At 32.5% G+C, this 19,057-nt stretch overlaps 1 protein-coding gene across 2 annotated transcripts in view; it reads left to right on the top strand.

Moving 5' to 3' along the window:
• The window catches only part of Nell2 (neural EGFL like 2), a 366,697-nt gene that overhangs the window by 147,770 nt on the left and 199,870 nt on the right, over positions 1 to 19,057 (top strand). For both annotated transcript variants that reach the window (XM_076852784.1, XM_076852783.1), the window contains exon 10: positions 16,287 to 16,378. In XM_076852784.1, coding sequence (XP_076708899.1) covers positions 16,287 to 16,378 — 92 coding nt within the window. The remainder of the gene's footprint in view (positions 1 to 16,286; positions 16,379 to 19,057) is intronic.

Below are 19,057 nucleotides of genomic sequence, written 5' to 3'. Positions count from 1 at the left end.
ATCTTAACTTGAGTAGTACTAACTAGTTCCTATGACTTCATTATTGAGCTAACAACTGGTCCATATTTTTATTTTAATTTGTAGTTAGTCATGCATTTCTTTGTAGCCATTCTTCTGTCTTTTTTGTTCTTATTTTAATCTGAATTTTAATCTGACCCTTGAGAGCCAGAAATCTCTCTTGGTTGGATACCTAGAGAAGCTATGCAGAAATACAGAAGAAGACTTAGTTTAATGATTAAATGATAATATAGAATTAATAAAGAGCAAAATTCATATATAACAGCCAGCAAAAGAGAGGAATCATGATTCTCTGTAGGCCAATACTTCTTTACTGGGAGGGGCAGAGTTGATCACAGTTGTCATGCAGCCAGGCAATAATGCTCTAAGTGCTGGACTTATGTGTTTATCATAAGGGATTATTGCAGAGCAATAGGAAGTATGTGCCAAAAAATAATCATAGGAAAAGATGTGATTAAAAATTAAAATAATAGTGACAATATTCTTAGAGATATCTTGCATGAAAAATCAAAAAAGGAAATGAAAGTAATGGTCAAATATAGAATCTTCCTGTTAAAGAGGCTAATTTTATTAATAAAATAAAAAAAACAGGTGTTTTGTTATTGTAATAAATTATTGATTGTCAACTAACTGTGTGCTGGTTGACACTATTAATCCTACTAATTACAGTGGTCAGCACTGCTGTATTTTGAGCAGCGTACCGAGGAAATGAATATTTAGCAGCTACACGGGGAAAATAAAGGACTCAAAAATCAGGCATTTTATGTTAAATTGAAAACTTTACCCTGAATATTTTTAAAAGTTGATATGAATATAGTATGAGGTATCTATTTAAATTTTTCATGTGTAAATTTTACAGAAAAGATAAAGTACTGTTGTAAATATTTTGATAAAAGTTTTGCTGGGCAGGGTGGTGCATTCTTGTAATCCTAGCAACTCAGGAAGCTGAGGTAGGATGATCCCAAGTTCAAGGCCAGCCTCAGCAAATTAGTGAGGTCCTAAACAATTTATGGAGATCCTGTCTCAAAATAAAAGAAATGAAAAAAAAATGGCTGGGGATGTAGCTCAGTGGTTAAGCAACACGCAGACCCTGGTACCCCCCCCCACACACCACCAAAAAAAAATCTGTTTTTGTTCTTGATACCAGAGATTGAACCCAGAAGAAAGTAACCATTGAGCCATATATCCAGCCCTTTTCTGTTTTCTATTTTGAGACAGAGACTCTCTAAGTTGCTTAGAGCATTGCTAAGTTGTCATTTTTTTTTTTTAAATTTAACAGGTCTGATCTTGGTATGTTTGATACTGATCACTATTTTGATATCCTTTTGTTTTCTGAGGGACAATTAGGATATTGACTTAATGTTATTGACTAAACTTAGGTTTTTTTTTTTTTTTTAAGTTAAGGATACTGAGTTTAAAATAGCTTAACTACTGAATGTAGGGGAAAATGGAATTTAAAAAAAATAATCTCAGAGAAGTAAAAGATAAAGAGAAAGCACAAAAGAAGAAAGTAAATTTAAGAATTAAATACAACACTTATCACATTAATTATAAATGGGCTAAATGGTCCAGTTTAAAAATATAAATATTTTGAAACTGACTTAATAAAACCCAGCTGTATTACAGATATTAATCTAAGATATAATACAGGAAATTTAAACATGAAAGAACAATAAAATATTGGCCATGCAAATTAAAGTTAGTTTGGAATAATATAAAAGTAAACTTTAAGGCAAAATGTATCACTAGAGTTACTTATAATGATAAAATTTCAAATCATAGGGAAGATCCAACAATGTAAATTTTTATAATACCTAATTGCTGCATCATGCATGGGCATTAATTCAGGTACCAGGCAGTGTGATGATGAGAAGGAGAAAAGACAAATAGACACATAAATAGAGAAAAAGCTGGGGCCCAGTGGATCTCCATCCCCTGATGAGGTATGAATGACCCAGAGCTGGCTCTGTACATTTATTATATTGGTTTTAACATCAAAGAAATTTTTCTGTGAGAAAGTTTCCTCAAAGCATACAGGATGAAGGATGAACTTTTGTGCAAGCTAATTACAATTACAGTTTGATGCCATAGTTCTCTACCTCCCAGGAAGCTAGCATCTGAACCTAGGTAATGTACTAATAATTTTGGGCTGGCATGGAACAGGACATCCCCCCAGCAACTGGGAAATCTCACATTGTTGTCTTTGCACTGAGAGTTCCCAGGAGGGACATTTATCTGTCACTGGACAGTTCAAGCACCATAATTCACTTGCCAGTCCAATACCTAATAATAGAGTCTCAAAATAAATGAAACAAAATTGACAGAACTACAAGGAACAACTGGTGACTATGTAGTCAAAAATGACAGAATATTAACATACAAAATAGAATTAGGGATACAGTACATTGGAGCGCTGTGAACAATTCAAACCTAATGGACATATATGAATTACTGTGCCCCCCAAATGAAGTTTACATATACCTTTAAGCACATATAAAATACCTACAAATATTAATGTAATTCTGTAACCTGTATACTCAGAGAAATGAGAAATTATATCCCCTCTGATTTAAATGTATGATATGTCAAGATCATTGTACTGTCATGTGTAACTAATTAAAACAAATTAAAAAAAAGACACACACAAAAATATTAATTTTATACTGGGCCATACATTTCCTCTCAATACATTTCAAAGACCTAAAATTACAGATAATATAATAACTGAAAAAATTCAATAAACTAAAAATCAGTAGCATTATATATGTAAAACATTCCATGTTGGAAATCATTAAGTTTCTTTTTCTTCCTTTCTTTTTTTGGTAAAAAATATAAGATGAAATTTACTCTCTTCAAATTTTAAGTTATAGTATGTTGTTAATTATATGCACATTTTATAGCCGGTATTAAAAATTTTCTTCTAATATGATTAAAACTCTGTATGTGGGCTGGGATTGTGGCTCACTGGTAGAACATTTGCTTAGCACGCTTGAGGTACTGAGTTCGATCCTCAGGATCACATTTTAAAAAAAAAACCTAAGTGAACAAAATAAAGGTATTGTGAATATCTACAACTAAAAATATTTTTTAAAACTCTGTATGCAACGAATATCAACTCTCTGTTTTCCTTCTTCTCTCAACCACTAGCAATGAGTTTGACTACTTCAGATTTATCATATTAATTGCAATCATGCAGTATTTGTCTTGCTTTTCTTGACTTATTTTGCTTATATAATGTAGTCAAGATTCATTCATGTTGTAGAATGAACAAGACCTCTCAATTTAAAGCTGAATAATATTACATTTTCTTTGTTCATTGATAGATACTTGTGTTATTTATATTTCTTAACTAATACGAATACTGCTGCAATGAATATGGGAGTGCAGATATCTCTTTGAGATCCTTAAAGAAAAACTACCCAAAAGTAGGATAGCTAGATCACATGGTGGTTCTATTTTCATATTTTTAAGGATCCTCTGTTTTCCAATGAGGTTGCCTCATTTATATTCATATCAACATTATCTAACAAGGGTTCTAATTCTCCAAATCTTTGCCAACACTTGTTTTTATATTTATTTATTTGTTTTTCAAAATAAAATAAAAGAGACTAATTTTATCAATAAAATAAAAACAGGTGTTTTGTTATTATAATAAATTATTGATTGTCAACTAAATGTGTGCTGGTTGACACTACTAATCCTACTAATTAGAGGTGTAAATTGACATTGCATTATGATTTAGATTTACTTTTTCCTGATAATTGGTGATGTTGAGTACCTATTCATATGCATGTTGGCATTTGTGCCTTTTTTGGGGGTGGAGGGAGATATGCCTGATCAAATTCTTTGCTCATTCTTTTCAATTGGGTTATTGTTATTATTTTTGCTACTGAATTATAAGAATTCCTTATATGTTTTGAATATTAACTCCTTAACAGATATATGGTTTGTAAATGTTTTTTATTCCCATTCAGTAGGTTGCCTTTCACTCTAATTGCTTTTTTATTTTACTATGAAGAAGATTTTTCATTTAATGTAGTACTATTTGACCTGTAGTGTTCTTTTCTGCTTTTGTTCTTATATTTTTGATTTCCTATCCAAAAGGGGTATTACCAAGACCAATACTGTGAAACCTTTCCTTTCTAATTTCATGTAGGAGTTCCCTAGTTTCAGATCTTCAATCCATTTTGAGTTGGTTTTTATGTACTGTGTAATGGATTTTATTTGTGTATGTTGATATCTAATTTTCCCAGCACCGTTTGTTGAAGAACCTCTGCCATCTTTGTCATGTATTTTACATCATAGTGGAGATCATTTGACCATGTGCATATGACTTTTATTTCTGAGTTCTCTATTCTGTTTCATGGTTATGTGTCTTTTATATATGCCAATATCATACTGTTTCATAAGTTGTGGCTTTATAAGTCATGAAGTGAGAGACCTCGAACTTTGTTCTTCTTCCTGAAGATTATTTTGTTACTTGAGATTTTTTGTGGTTCCATGCCAGTTTCATTTTTCCTTACCCTTAAAGTGATATTGGCATTTTGTTAGGGATTGCATTGAATTTGTAGACTGCTTTGGATATTATGGAGTTTAGAACAATGTTAAATCTTTCATTCTGCAAATATGGATGGATTCTTATTTTTTGTCTCCTTTAATTTCTTTAAGTGGTGTTTTATCGATATTGGTGTCTTTCACATCATTGGTTGGGTTTCTTCCTGAGTATTTTAGTCTTGATATTACTGTAAATATCATGTTTTCACAATGTACCTTGTGTATAAACAGCTAATTTTTTATCCTATAACTCAGCTATATTTGTGTATGAATTTTAATGGGTCTTTAGTGGAATCCTTAGAGTTTCTATGTATAAGGTGATGACATCTACTAACAAAGATAATTTTATTTATTCCTTTTTAAAATATATTTTTAGATGTTGATGGACCTTTATTTTATTCATTTATTTATGTGTGATGCTGAGAATTGAACATAGTCCTCCCCCCCCCAACTTGCTAGGCAAGCATTCTGCTACTGAGCCACAACCCCAGTCCCTATTTATTCCTTTTTTATGTGGTTGCTTTTTATTTCTTTTTCTTACTTAATCCCTCCAATTAGGGCATTTAATACTGAACTGAAAGAAGTGGTGAGAGTGGGCAATGTTGCCTTTTTCTTGATCCTAGGGAAAAACCTTTACATGAACTTTTTATCATATGGAAGAACTTTCTTTCTGTTCCTGGTTTATTGTCATGAAATGATGTTAAATTTTGTTGGTGCTTTATCCACATATATTGAGATAATCACAATTTTTATCCTTAGCTTAGTCAATATAGTCTTTCAGTGATTTATTTTCATATGTTGAGCTATTCTTGCATTCCATAGGAAATACTTTGTCATAGCATATAATCCTTTCAATATGTTGTTGAATTCAGGTTGCTAGAGTTTTGCTGAATATTTTTGTACATGTATTTATTGGAGATATTGTTCTGTAATGTTCTTTTCTTGTGATGTCTTTGTCCATCTTTGATACTAGTGTTATTAATATTGGTCTCATAAGATGAATTTGGAAGTGTTCCACATTATTAAAAACATTTGTAGAAGAATTTGAGAAGGATTGGTATAAATTTTTCTTTAAATATTTGGTAGAATTCTGCAGTGAAATCATCTTGTCCTGGGATTTTGTTGGGAGATTTTTGATAAATGAATAAATATCCTGCATATGTGTGTGTGTGTGTGTGTGTGTGTGTGTGTGTGTGTGTGTGTTTATATGTGTGTTTAAGAGAGAGAGTGTGTTTGTTGGGATTAAACCCATCATTGAGGAGTAAACCCATGTCTTGTACATGCTAGGCAAATGCTCTGCCTACCACTGATACTTTCCCAGCCCATTTTGAGAGGACTAACTAAATTTCACAAGCTAGTCTGGAACTCCAGGAGAGCTAGGATTATATGTGTAGAGCACCATGCCTGCCTTCCATTCATATTTTTAAGTTTTTCATGACTCATCTTGACAGGTTATGAATTTCTAGAATCTATCCATTTCTTTCAGGTTATGCAATTTGTTTGCATATAATTATTCATAGTAGTCTCTTATGACCTATTTTATTTCTGTGACGCTGGTTATAATGTACTTAATTTCTGATTTTATGTGAAATCTCTCTTTTTTCAGTCTGGCTAAAGGCTCATCAATTTTCCTGAGTTTTCTTTTAAAAAATCAACTCTGAGTTTTATTGATTATTTTCTATTAAGGTTTTTAACTCATAGTTTTATGCTCTAATTTTTTATTATATTTTCCTTCTGCTAATTTTAATATAAATTTTTTTTCATTTTGAAAAATTGAAATGCTAAGTAGATTTTTTTGAGGTAATTCTTTTTCTCTCCCCCCTTCCTTCCCTCTTTCCTTCCTTGCTTCCTTTCTTTCTTTTTTGTGATATTTACTGCTTTTAAACTTCTCATGAGCAATGGTTTTGCTGTATCCTATAAATTTTATTATACTGTATTTTCTTTTTTATTAGCCTCAAGATATTTTTTTCTTTTTTTCTCCTTCCCTTTTCTTTCCTTTCTTTCTTTCCTGGATTCAGCCCAAAGGGTCACATATGCTACACACATCTATGCACACAGTGATCTATATCCATTGCCCTGAAGATATTTTCTAATTTCCTTTTTTATTTATTCTTTGACTCAGTTTATTCAAGAGTTTGTTAATGTCCATGAATCTGAGAATTTTCCAGTTTTCCTACTGCTACTGAGTTCTAGTTGTGGTTGGAGAAGAAATTACAATCTTTTAAATTTGTTAAGATGTGTTTTGTGATCTAGCATGATCTATCCTGTAGTGTGTACTTGAGAAGTATTTATATTCTGTAACTGTTGCATACAATGGTCTGTATTTGTCTGTTAGGACCATTTGGCTTAGTGTGTTCTTCAAGTCCACTGTTTAGTTACAGACTTATTTTCTGGATGTTCTATACATTATTGAAAGTGGTATACTAGAATCTCTTACTATTGTTTTTCTACTATTTATTTTTACCTTTAGTTCTGTCAGCATTTGCTTTTTATATATATAAGTGCCCATTGTTAGAGGGGAGATTTTATATATATATATATAACTTTCTTTGCTTTTGATTACCATTTACTTTGTATCTTTTACCTTCATTTACTTTCAACCTATTTGTCTCCTTAAATCTAAAACCAGTCTGTTGTAGAGAGCATATAGCTAGACAATTTTTGTTAGTTTTTTCAATCTATTCAGACACTCAGTATCTTTTGAATGGGGAGTTCAGTTCATTTACATTTAAAGTAATTACTATAGCTGTCAGAATTTTTACTTAATCTTAAAGAGAAATGTCATTTGAAAAGATTGAGATGCATTTCAACAAATGTTTTGTTCCAAAGTACAAATACAGGTGTATTTAATGAGATTTAATGCCCAGTGCTACAATTTATACATGAATTTCTCTGTCTTTATCTCCTCCCTGTTTTTTGTCTCCCAGTTGGTTTAGTCTATCTCAGTGATCTTTAACATTGGTTGAACATTAGAACAACCTGGATGCTCTTAAGAACAATTTATACCTGGGCATGTCCCTTAGAGATTCTAATATAACTGATCTGGGTTTCATACATTGGTGCTTTCAACCATTTCCTTATATGCAGTATTATGTAAAGTAAAGTTAATAATCACTGATAAATTTCTTTTCTACCTAAGATCTGATCAGTGAAACATCAACTGTATCAACTGTAACTAGTAAAACATGCAGAATCTCATCTTTTGCTCCAGATCTACTACATCAATATTTGCTTTTAAATGAGACCTCTAGATGATTTGAAGAAAACTCATCTACAATTTACTTGGGTTCGGTTAAAAAATAAAAAGTTTTAATTGAGCTTGAGGCTAACCTTGTACATATGTTCCTAAGATATTATTTCATGCCAACCAGAGGTTTGTTTCTAATCCTGCTTATGTCAATTGTATTTATATTATAACTATAACATTATTAACATCTTATAAATACATACATAATATACAAACCAATGAAATATCAATTGGAAAGAAAAAATATACTGTTTTATAAAAATGCAGTTGAATTATTTGGAAAAAATCAATAAACTCACGATACTTAAAAAATGTGCTCTTATATTAAGTCACAAAACTATAAAATATTATGGGATTAAACAGGATTAGAAATATCTCTCTTCAGATTTCTGGGCAAGTATCCATGTTGCTCCACTTAAAAAATCAAGACAAAACCAAAACTTACACTAGAAATTTTATGCTAGGTTTCACATATGCTATCACTGACCTTTATCCATAGCCCTCAGGATATTTTCTAATTTCCTTTTTGATTTATTCTTTGACTCAGATTACTCAAGAGTTTTGTTTTCTTTGTACATTCAAGACCCCAATGAAATACAATTAAAATTAAATACTAAAGAAAAGTACTTCACATACAACCAATCAAAATTGAGTCAACAGAATAGGAAACCTGAACAGACCGATATAAGTCACAAGTTTGAATTAATCATAAAACAGTTTCCCAACAAAAAAACTTCCAGGATCAGATGACTTCATTGCTGAATTCTAGCAAACTTTTAAAATGTAGCTGAAACTATTTCTCCTCAAATTATTCCCAAAACTTAAAAAGTAGAAAACTCATTCCAAACTTGTTCTACAAGGCTACTTTTCTAAGACTCTGTTCTTCCTGAGTTGTCTATAGTTGTTTATGGGTATGCCCATTGTTTCCCACACTAGGCTGAATGGTTCTTGAAGGCAGGGAAGATGACTCCTAGTACAGAGCCTGGGGACAGGAGGTTCTCAGTAAACATTTCTCATTTTCTTGTGTGGCCAGTCTTGCTGCATATCTTTATGAAATTTCTTTGCTTCTCATTTTGTTACTTTCTGATTTTCTTTGTCCTGTTCCATCTTAAGTATGCTTTTGAATTCTTCTGTCCCTGTCTGCTCACTCAGCTCTCTATATTCTCTTCATGGTACTGTGCCTTCTGCTTGTCTTATTCTACACAGATCTTGCTCTCTTAATTAACCTTGAGCTTCTTATCCTCCCTTGACTCGTATTGGTTGCAAAGTAGAAGAGCTTTTTAATATACCTCTCAGGAAACTTTTCTGCAAAAATGTCCTCCTCATAGATCTATCCCCACAGTATTTTCCCCCTTCTTGTTTTGCCTGCATACCACAGGCTGTTCTGAAACAGCACAGTCACAGTTTCAGGGTATTTATGCATAATCTCTTAATTGAGTATTAATATGTGTTTATAGCAAAAAGCATCATGCTTTACAATTTACAAAGCATGTCACATTCAGCATTTTCACTTTAATATCAAAGCAACATATGGCTAAAAGGTACCAGTTTTAGAAAAAATGTTTCACAAAGTTAAACCAAAAACTAGTTCTTCTTTTGACTGAATTCACTGGGTTTTTAGTGGTAAGAAAAGATACACAAAAGGACTATCAGATGGATTCTAGTCTTGGTTTTGAAACTGACAATGTGTGAACATTTCTTTATTATGTTATACATTATATTTTCTTTGGAAAGTGATAATGAAACCTATCACCTCATGTGTGTTTATGTTCTGTCACTTTAATAGTATTTGGGTACTGGCAAAAATACTGTATTTTCCTTCAAATCTTTACCTACACTCATTAAATTTATTTTTCTTATCTTCAGGTAACTAAATGTGAATTTATTGCATTTTAAAGACACTATTCTTTGGCATATGAGCCAGGATCAAGAGTAAAACTAGTGATGGAAAGGTAGTTAAAGGAATTTCAGAATATGTTTTAGGTTGCAATTTCAAGAGGTAAAATTAAGTTAGAGTCAACAGCGCAGAATCTCTCCTGCCAGCAATAGCCTTAGTCATTGTGTTGGTATCCTTTAAATATCCAAATTTTGCTTCCCCAGTCCTCTAACCCAAAGGCTGATCTGGACCAGATATTTGAATTTTTCCTCTTGTTCTATTCTGAAACTTATTTTTTTCCTCCTTTGCCTCCTAACCCCTCACTACTGCTATATTTGTGGCATTTCATGGCCTGTTCTCTTTTTGGAAGAATAGGCTACTGACCTGAATTAAGGCCCCCTAGGAGAAGCACTCTTTGGTTCTTTAGAAGCCCAAGGACAGGGGAGGGTTGTACAACTATTCCTGTGATCTCATTTCCTGAACTCTAATATTAGTTTTGCAAACAACTAAATTCCCAAACAATTAATGAGATTTAGTTAAAGGAAGCAATCATGTATAATTAATGAATTTGTGAATTATTTAAGCACTCTGAACTTTTGTTCATTTTAAATAGCATTCACTCACAAAAATTGGTGTTACTGAGGGGAAGGAAAATGTTTTGTCATCAAATTGTCCAAGCAGACTTCCTTCGAGCATGTTAACTTGTATTATTTATATTAATAAGCTATTACTATGACACTAACCAGCTATTTTCTTACTTTTAAGACAAACCTGCTCCTATTTCAGTTTTTTGATCATTTTATAGAAAGGGCAGAATCTTTGTGTGAGACCCAGTAGAACCTTTATCATAAAATGCAAAATCCAAAGATGAGGCCAGATGTAAGGGAAAAGTGAGGTTTAAAAAGGAATTTTAGACTTATTTTAATTTTTCATTGAACAGGAATCTGGGTGAGAACTTACCAAAAATAATTGAATAATCCTTGAGGGTTTATTATGCAGGGCCAGTGCTAGGTGCTAAGTCATTCTAAAGTTAAACAAAACACTGGCCCTGTCCTCAGATGGGGAAGTTAAAAATGCATACAACTAGCTAGAAAAAAAGAAGGTTGTTAAAAACTGACTCCAAATGAGTCCAGATTACAAAGAAAAAATTCTGGGATAGATAAATGCAGCATAGCTGATCAGAGTCCTATAAGAATATTGAAAAACTTTTGAGATTCTTTTGTTTGAATTTCAGTTTGCCTCATGTATCCATTTATTGCACATTATTTTTTTAAAACTACAATAAAAGAAATGTACATAATTATAGTTAATGAGATATTTCCTGTCGACAGATTTCCATTTGTATATCACCTATAAATAACTGTCATGTATGCTCAAAATAAAAACCACTATTATACATGGAATTTGAAAGAACTCTCTTAAAGGCAATGCAGATTTCAAAAAACATAAAAAAACTCTGACCTTAACAGACAACTTAATTAATCCAAAGATCACTGATACTTGGTGTTTTCAAAAAGAATTTTAAAGAAACTGTAAGTCTTATTGAAGTGACTTTGCTGTCTTTCTTTTTGGTATCTATAATTTTAATTACATGTTGGATCACTCTTAAAGGTGTTGATACCAGTTGGGAAATTTAAAGTAGATGCATCCATTTTTGATCTACTAATAAAAAGGAAAAGCTAAATGTGGATTGAAAGATGGAAAATTTTAGAAGTTAAATATGATATGCTCTGTTGCTTATATATTCTAAAATATTTTGAGAGAAATTTGGATAATTCTTTCTACAGAGGATTATAGAAGTTGATTTAAATCTCATTAGAGGAAATTGTAGTTGTTAGCTCTGCAGTAATGACCAGTAAATCAGGATTTTAATGTATAGTTTAGAATTTTCAGTTTTGTTTCTTTCATTTGCTTTTATCATAAGATGCACAATCCAAAGATGGGACCAGAGGTAAAGGGAAAAATGAGGTTTAAAGAAGATTTCTTAACTTATTTTAATTTTCATTAAACAAGAATCTGGGTGAGAATTTACCCAAAATAATTGAACAAACCTTGAGAGTTTGAGATTTTTTGTTTGAATTTCAGTCTGCCTGAATCTGTGTTTCTTAATCTGTGTTATAAATTACTTTCACTTTTTCATAACTGATGGTTTTCAAACTGTATCCATACCATCTCATGCCTTTCAATTGGCTCTTAATTGTATTATACTTTTAAATGGGGAAAAACAAAGTGAAAAGAATTCATATTAGTGGTTTCTGCTGACTCCAATATAATTATGGTATTAGTAACTATGCAATTTTCTGTGTTTAACTTAACTTTGGTAAAACATTTACACTAATTATTATATTATCCTATTAAATTTCCCCAAGTCCTTATGAATGTTCTCACTTAATGCTTGAACAGGCTGTGCATTGGAAATCTCTGGGTGAAATAATTCACATAGACCATGATATAAATAGTTTCCCCTGGAGTTATACAAACAACAGCATCTACCAGTCACAATAAATAAGCATTTGACATTGGTTAAAAGTAATAACTGAAGAATTATGTAGTGGATTTGTCTGATTTTATAGGAGTCTAGTTTATTAGCCTGCAAAGTAAAAAGCCTATTAGAATGGATTAACATACATCTCCCTGAAACTTCATATCTTAAAATATATAAAGCTTCTCCATCTAATAAAATATAAGTAATTTATTCAATCAATCACTCTATATAGGTTTTTGAAAATATGGCCTAATTGATTAAATTCTGTTTTAAGCTGGTAAATAGTTTGAAGTAATAGGCATCTGGAGTATGTCACAGGAACTTAACGTTTTTCACAAACTTTTCACAACTGATGGCTTTCAAACTGTATCCATACCATCTCATGCCTTTCAATACATACACACACACACACACACACACACACACACACTTATGGACACACAACAAAATTGGGAAATTATAAACATATGAATGCAATTTTTTTTACAGAAGAATTCAATACAGTAAAAATAATTATTCCATTTCTATATTGTTAGGAAGTGACTTCTTTTACTTATACTCTATTAGAAAAGTAAGCAGGCAGGTTTTTTTTTTTTGTTTGGGGAATTCTAGAGGTAGTTCCATATTTATTGTGATAGCAACAGTGATTGTTCTTTTCTCTAAAACTTTGACTCTGATACCTACATGGGCAGACCTTGGTTGAAATCAGGATATAGAGCTGGTCTGCTTGTCTTCCTGTGTTTAGTCACTTGATCTTCCAGGGCATAGTTCCCTAATTTAACCTGTGACTGCCCATGGGCCTTATTTTGATAAGCTGCTCGGGTTTTCCTTGAAGTAGACTTATCTTTTAAAAAATCTGTCTCTTTTTTTCTCTGCAAAACTTGTTTGTTCTGTGTTCTACTCTCTTTTAGACCTTCTCAACAATGTATTCTTGTAAAGGAGACCTATTAACAACCTATAGTGAGTTATTCTTCCAGTGCATACCATGCTCTCAGTTTCATTCTCTCCTGTTTTGTACTCCAGGAACTTGACTTCTGCAGACTGCATCTCTTTAGTTTCCTTGATAGGCAGGAAGTTTTTGCCAATGGGAGGCACTGGCAGGAAATTGAAAGGCAGGAGAGAGGGGCTTTCGTTTTTCTTCCCTGTTCTTTCTTTGCACAGTTTGAGTCTCTGCCAGTAGCTGTGCTGTCATGATTACAGCTCTCCCTAGGCAGTCTCTCCTCAGTAACTGTGGCTCACATTGGGCTCCAGTAAAACCATTTCTTCCTCCTGTTCCTTAGCCCTAGTGTGCCAACAACTTCTGTTGTTACCAGAGTTAGGATCCTTGATCAGCCTTTGTTTGTTTTCTTAACCTTGATCCAACTGTTCCCAGAAGTTCACCACACATTTTCCTATGCTCCTCTGGACCTTATGGATTCTTTAATAGAATTTCAGTTTGGCTTTTATTGAAATTAGTTGATGGTGAGTCTGTCTGCCCTATTAAATAGTGAGGGTGCAAATATGTCTTATTAATTTCAGAACACCAGTACATAGCAGAATATCTGCATGTAGGTGGAGTTCAGTCCATATTTGCTAAATGTATGAGTAGAGTAATATGACTATTGCTTTCTCATTTTTCTTTTTGAAAAGTCCCACAACCACTCTAATGGTGTTTTCATTATTTCTTGCAGTGTTTTCAGGACTCATTACAGCTTTTCTCATTCTCTTCACATAAAGCCTAGGGGAAAACATACCCTACTGTCATTACTGAATATTCCACATAAACCTTAGTATTACGGAGAATCACAGCAACTGATCAAAAAAATAAATGAGACGAAATATACTCATTTTGGGTTTACCTAAGCCAGGTTCACCATTGATGCACATTGCTTGAAAGGGAAAAAAACTAATGATCTCATTTATTTTTGTGCTTTCTCCCTCTCTGCCAATCTCCATTTGGTGCCCTATTGTCTCACAAGATGCATATTTTGAATTAAGAGTTTAGAACAGAAGATCCATCTGCTCTGAATGAATATTAAATTATCATAGGCTTTGTATAAGGAGAATTTTCCTTGTATTTTGTACTGATTCCCCCCCTCCCCGCAATTTGAGTAAGAAAGACTTAGAGCAATAATTTTTATCTTCTACATATCCTTCGACTTGAATAGGTTGCAGTTATCAAGTCATTTAATAGGCTTAGAAACCTTTGAGTGGCAGGTGCTGAATAGAAATAAGAAAGGTTTTATTTATTCTCATTATCTTATAAAATGCAGTACTTATTAAGTCTAATTAAACATGGAATGTCAGGACTTGATATTTTGAATTTACTGGGTTTCATAAGAAAAGAGCGTATTCTAAATTACACATTGAAGAGATATACTTTGCAATCAATTGAGTTCATTAAGTAAATGCACATGTTATTTTAATGCATGATATTATAGATAATATGCAACTGACATATCTGTAGTTTTCTTTTGAATATTCATGAGTGAGCAAATTTCAGTCAGCCTTTAAGTAATGTAATTTAGGCAAACAAGTTGTATTCTTTTCCAGCAAGCTCCAAAAGTTTAAAATCAATTGGCTGGTAGGTATATATTATGTAATCATATTTGTTAATAAAATCTGAATAACAAAATCAGTTGAAGGCTGGATCTTTAAAATATATGCATGGTTTCCAATATTTTAATGTGTAGCTTTAAATAATCAGTTATTCTTTCAGTGAAGATAAAAGTTGGGTTCTACTGTGGGTATTAGCATTGTACAATATATTGAAAGTAATAAAAATGTGGCTAGTTTCTATGTTGGCAATTATTATTAGTAAGTTGATGCTTTTAAGGAAAATTGGGTAATATAAATTCCAAAGAGTGAAAGAATTACTTCTAATTTATGTAATGGAATTAAATGGAAATGCACATATTCACTTCGTAAAATCTATATGACCAAAATAAAAAGTTGCCTTTAGTAAACATGGGGAAGAAAGGGTCAGAATCTGTTTGCATCAGATGATCACTTCCACTGAAGTGATTATCTTGGGCTGATCAGATAATCACTTCCTTGAAGTAATTATCTTAGGGTAGATCTAGATGTTATTGAGAACTGAAACATCTACAATATTGTGCACCCTTCAAAGAAAATAATACAAAATTATAAAAGTGAAAGTCAGTTTTGAATCTTAGAAGGGGCCTAAGGCAGAGAAAGATCCTGAAGATTAGGCTTCATTAACCTCAAGGTAAACCTTTCCTTTGTTTAAGTGACTCGATATGGGTAGTGTGAAATACTCCCTTCAAAATAAGCAAACAATTTTTGTTCGGTAAATAAATGTTTCCATGAATTGTAAATATTTTGCAAGTTTAAGAAAGAAATTATTTGATGCTTTATGCACTTTTATTAAAACATGTTTTCCCACTGATGTTGTGTTTTAAATATCTATACCATTGGTTGTAAACAAGGCAGGCCCAGATTAAATCATCTCAGCATCCTCATGTCAACTCATATTTACACATGAATAATAAAAATAAATTGTAAAAAATAAGCTTTCATTTGCTAAAATTAAAATAGCTTCTTTCTAATTTTCTGTTTTAAAAGTCTGAAAGTATGTATAAAAATGAATCTTCTTCATATTGTGTTGCCAGTGATTTGTTGCCAAACTAAGTGCTGCCTAATATGTTGTAAGTAGGGCATCATCTTTCAGGCAAATAATTGTCTGTAAGTCTGACTTTTGACATTTCTTTTTCAGAGTCTTATTCTAACTTGCTATCACTTTTTAAAAAAATATTTATTTTTTATTTTTTAGCTTTAAGTGCACACGATATCTTTATTTTACATTTATTTATGTGGTGCTGAGGATCAAACTCAGTGCTTCAAGCATGCTAGGCAAGTACTCTACCACTGAGCCACAATCCCAGCCCGCTATTACTTTTTTTTTTGTACCTTATTTTACTCTCTCAATTAGCAAGATGCTAATTTACATTTACATATACCTTATGGTAGACTGGATTTAGGTTTATAGACATTAAAATATCTAGAAAGATGTGAGAACACATGAAATACTATTGCAAAATGATTTGAGTACTTTGAAGCTATTTTTCCTAATAAAACATCAATATATGTATTTTTTTATTCCAAAGCGATATGCCAGTTTCAAGGAAGAACCTACTTTGAAGGAGAACGAAATACAGTCTATTCCTCTTCTGGAGTGTGTGTTCTCTATGAGTGTAAGGTAAGGAGATCCATTAGTCTTTCAGAATTATTTCTATTATATAATATAGTGTTTCTTTAAAAGTTCACCCTTGTAATAACATGTGTTAGTCAGCTTCTCATTATTGTGACCAAAATATCTGACAAGAATAGCTTAGATGAGGAAAGACTTATTTTGGTTCATGGTTTCAGAGGATTCTAGTTGGTTAGCTCCATTTCTTTGGGTCTGAGATGAAGCAGACCATCATGGCAGGATGCTATGGCAAGGGAAATCTGCTCAACTTATGACAGCCAGGAAGCAGAAAGAATGGACCGGTGATAAGACAACCCTTCCAGGGCATGTTCCCAGAGATCTACTTCTTCCACCGAGGTCGCACCTCCTAGTAGTCCATTTAGCTTTCAATGGGTTAATCTATTGATGAAGTTTAGACCCCATATGATCTAATCATTACCTAAAAGCCCTAACTCTGAACCTTGCTTCATCAGAGATCAGACTTCAACATATGAGCTTTTGGGAGACATTCTACATCCAAACCATAGTATACTATTTTCAAATTATAGTGTAAAAAGAAAATTCAAAATATCAATTATATTTCTTTTTGGTATCAGAGATTGAACCCAGAGTTACTTAAACACTGAGCCACATCTGAAACTCTTTATATTCTTTTGTATTTTGAGACAGGGGCTTGCTAAGTTGTTTAGGACTTCGCTAAATTTTTGAGGCTGGCTTTGAACTTGTGATCCTCCTGCCTCAGCCTCCTGAGCCACTGGGATTATTGTGTTTTTTTTTCAAATAAAGTCATTCCCATTGTCTTTTTAAAAATATATATTAATAGTTATAAATATTCTTCACAATAAATAAAAATACTATTCTGCTAAATTAAGGCTTTATGAAGTTGTCTTATATTTTACAAATGCAAATCAAGTCCTTATTTTTTGTTGTGAGGAAAATGTAGTTTTCTGTCTGTTGGCATTTTCACTCAGGTAAGAAATATCACTCAATTCAATTAAAAACAAAACATGAAGGTACCTAAAAAATTTAACTGTTATAAGGACATGAGATTGATATTGATGTTAATGTCCTGACAGGAGTAGTTAAAATTATGTAAAGGGGAATTTCCTACAATTTTTTTTGTTTTGGTCTCTTGAAATATGTTTTTGAAGCCAATGTATTTCTCTTGAACTTTGTTCCTTGACCTACTATCTTAAAGCTAAATATAAAAAATGAACCTTTCTCATGTAGTGTTGCCAGTGATTTGTTGTGACCCTAAGTGTGAACCATCATATATCGGGCAAGTAATTGGCTGTGGGTCTGCTTTATGCCATTCCTTTTTCAGAGTCTTATTTGGACTTAATATTGTTGACTTTTCATATATGCTTTTTATAAACTACAATGTTATTTTTCTTGAACAAAATATTATATCTCAAGTCATTTTCAGTCAGAAGAAAACTACCTACAAATGAGGTATCTGCTTTAGGGTTACATTACATTCATCCTTTAATTTTCTTCTTGTACATGGATTTGGGGGATGATTTAGCATGTAGAGATTATGTAGGGAATAAAATAAATGATTTTCTTTTCTGGCACCTCTGATAACACTGTGATCACCTATATGATTATTAAGAGATGAAAGAAGGAAAATCCTAAAAATTTTGTCAGGATAAATCAAATCTGAATGAAGATCCACTTTATGCATCTTAATTTGAAAATCTTTTGAGATAGGAAAGGAAGAGATGTGAAGAAGCAGAACTGTGACAGATTTCATTTCTAGAATATGAAAGCTGTGGTTTCTTCATGTCCATTATAAAGCACTAAAGCTGCTTCTTTTGGTTTTAAATCGGCTTTCCTATGATGTTGGTTACATCTTAAAGATAACAGAACTGAGGCATAGAAACATTAAAATGAATTACTAAGTCTGTATTTCAAGATGGAATTTTCTCTATCAGCATCTCTACACTAATGCTGTTTCAAGTGGAGTGAGTCCATCCCACTATAGATATAAGGATTGGAAAACTTAGAGTGAGATCTAGTAACTCCAAAATGAGAAAGAGAATCAGAGAAGTAGTTACTTCAAGGAGGTAGAAAACTTTTGTCAGCTGCTTTTTAATGGTAATCTCTAACTTTTAAACATCAGTTCTAAATTTAAGAATCTTGAGAGCATTTGAAATTTTTCTTCTTCAATGTGTGTGTGTGTAAAACTTTTCATTTGCCCAGAATATACTGTATAATAGTGATAATTGTGGTATAGAAATTTCCTCAGAGAGGTGCTTATTTGATTTTAAATGTGCTATAAATTTACTTGATTTTTAGTTGTCCATATATAGGCAACACAGCAGGTGCTGTGTTAGCTTTGCATCACTGTGATCAAAAACACTGAGGACAACTTAGAGGAGAGAAAGTTTATTTTGACTCATAGTTTCAGGGCTTCAGTCTATGATTACTAATTCCATTGCACTGGGCCTGAGAATGAGCAGAACACCATGGTAGAAGGGTATGGCAGAGGAAAACAATCCACAATGTGGCAACCAGGAAGAAAAGTGGAAGTAGGGAGGGGAAGAAAGAAAGGGGGGGACAGGAAGGAAGGGGAAAGGAATTAATGGACTGAGGAAGAACAACTTCTCCAGGGCAGTCCCCAGTGCCGCCTTCTCTAGCATGCCCCACCCATCAGTCCATTCAAACTAGGGTGATTCGATTAGATCA

This window comes from Callospermophilus lateralis, chromosome 4 (assembly GCF_048772815.1).
Source record: "Callospermophilus lateralis isolate mCalLat2 chromosome 4, mCalLat2.hap1, whole genome shotgun sequence".
Classification (NCBI taxonomy): Eukaryota; Metazoa; Chordata; class Mammalia; order Rodentia; family Sciuridae; genus Callospermophilus; species Callospermophilus lateralis.
This window is presented reverse-complemented; position numbering and strand designations above follow the sequence as displayed.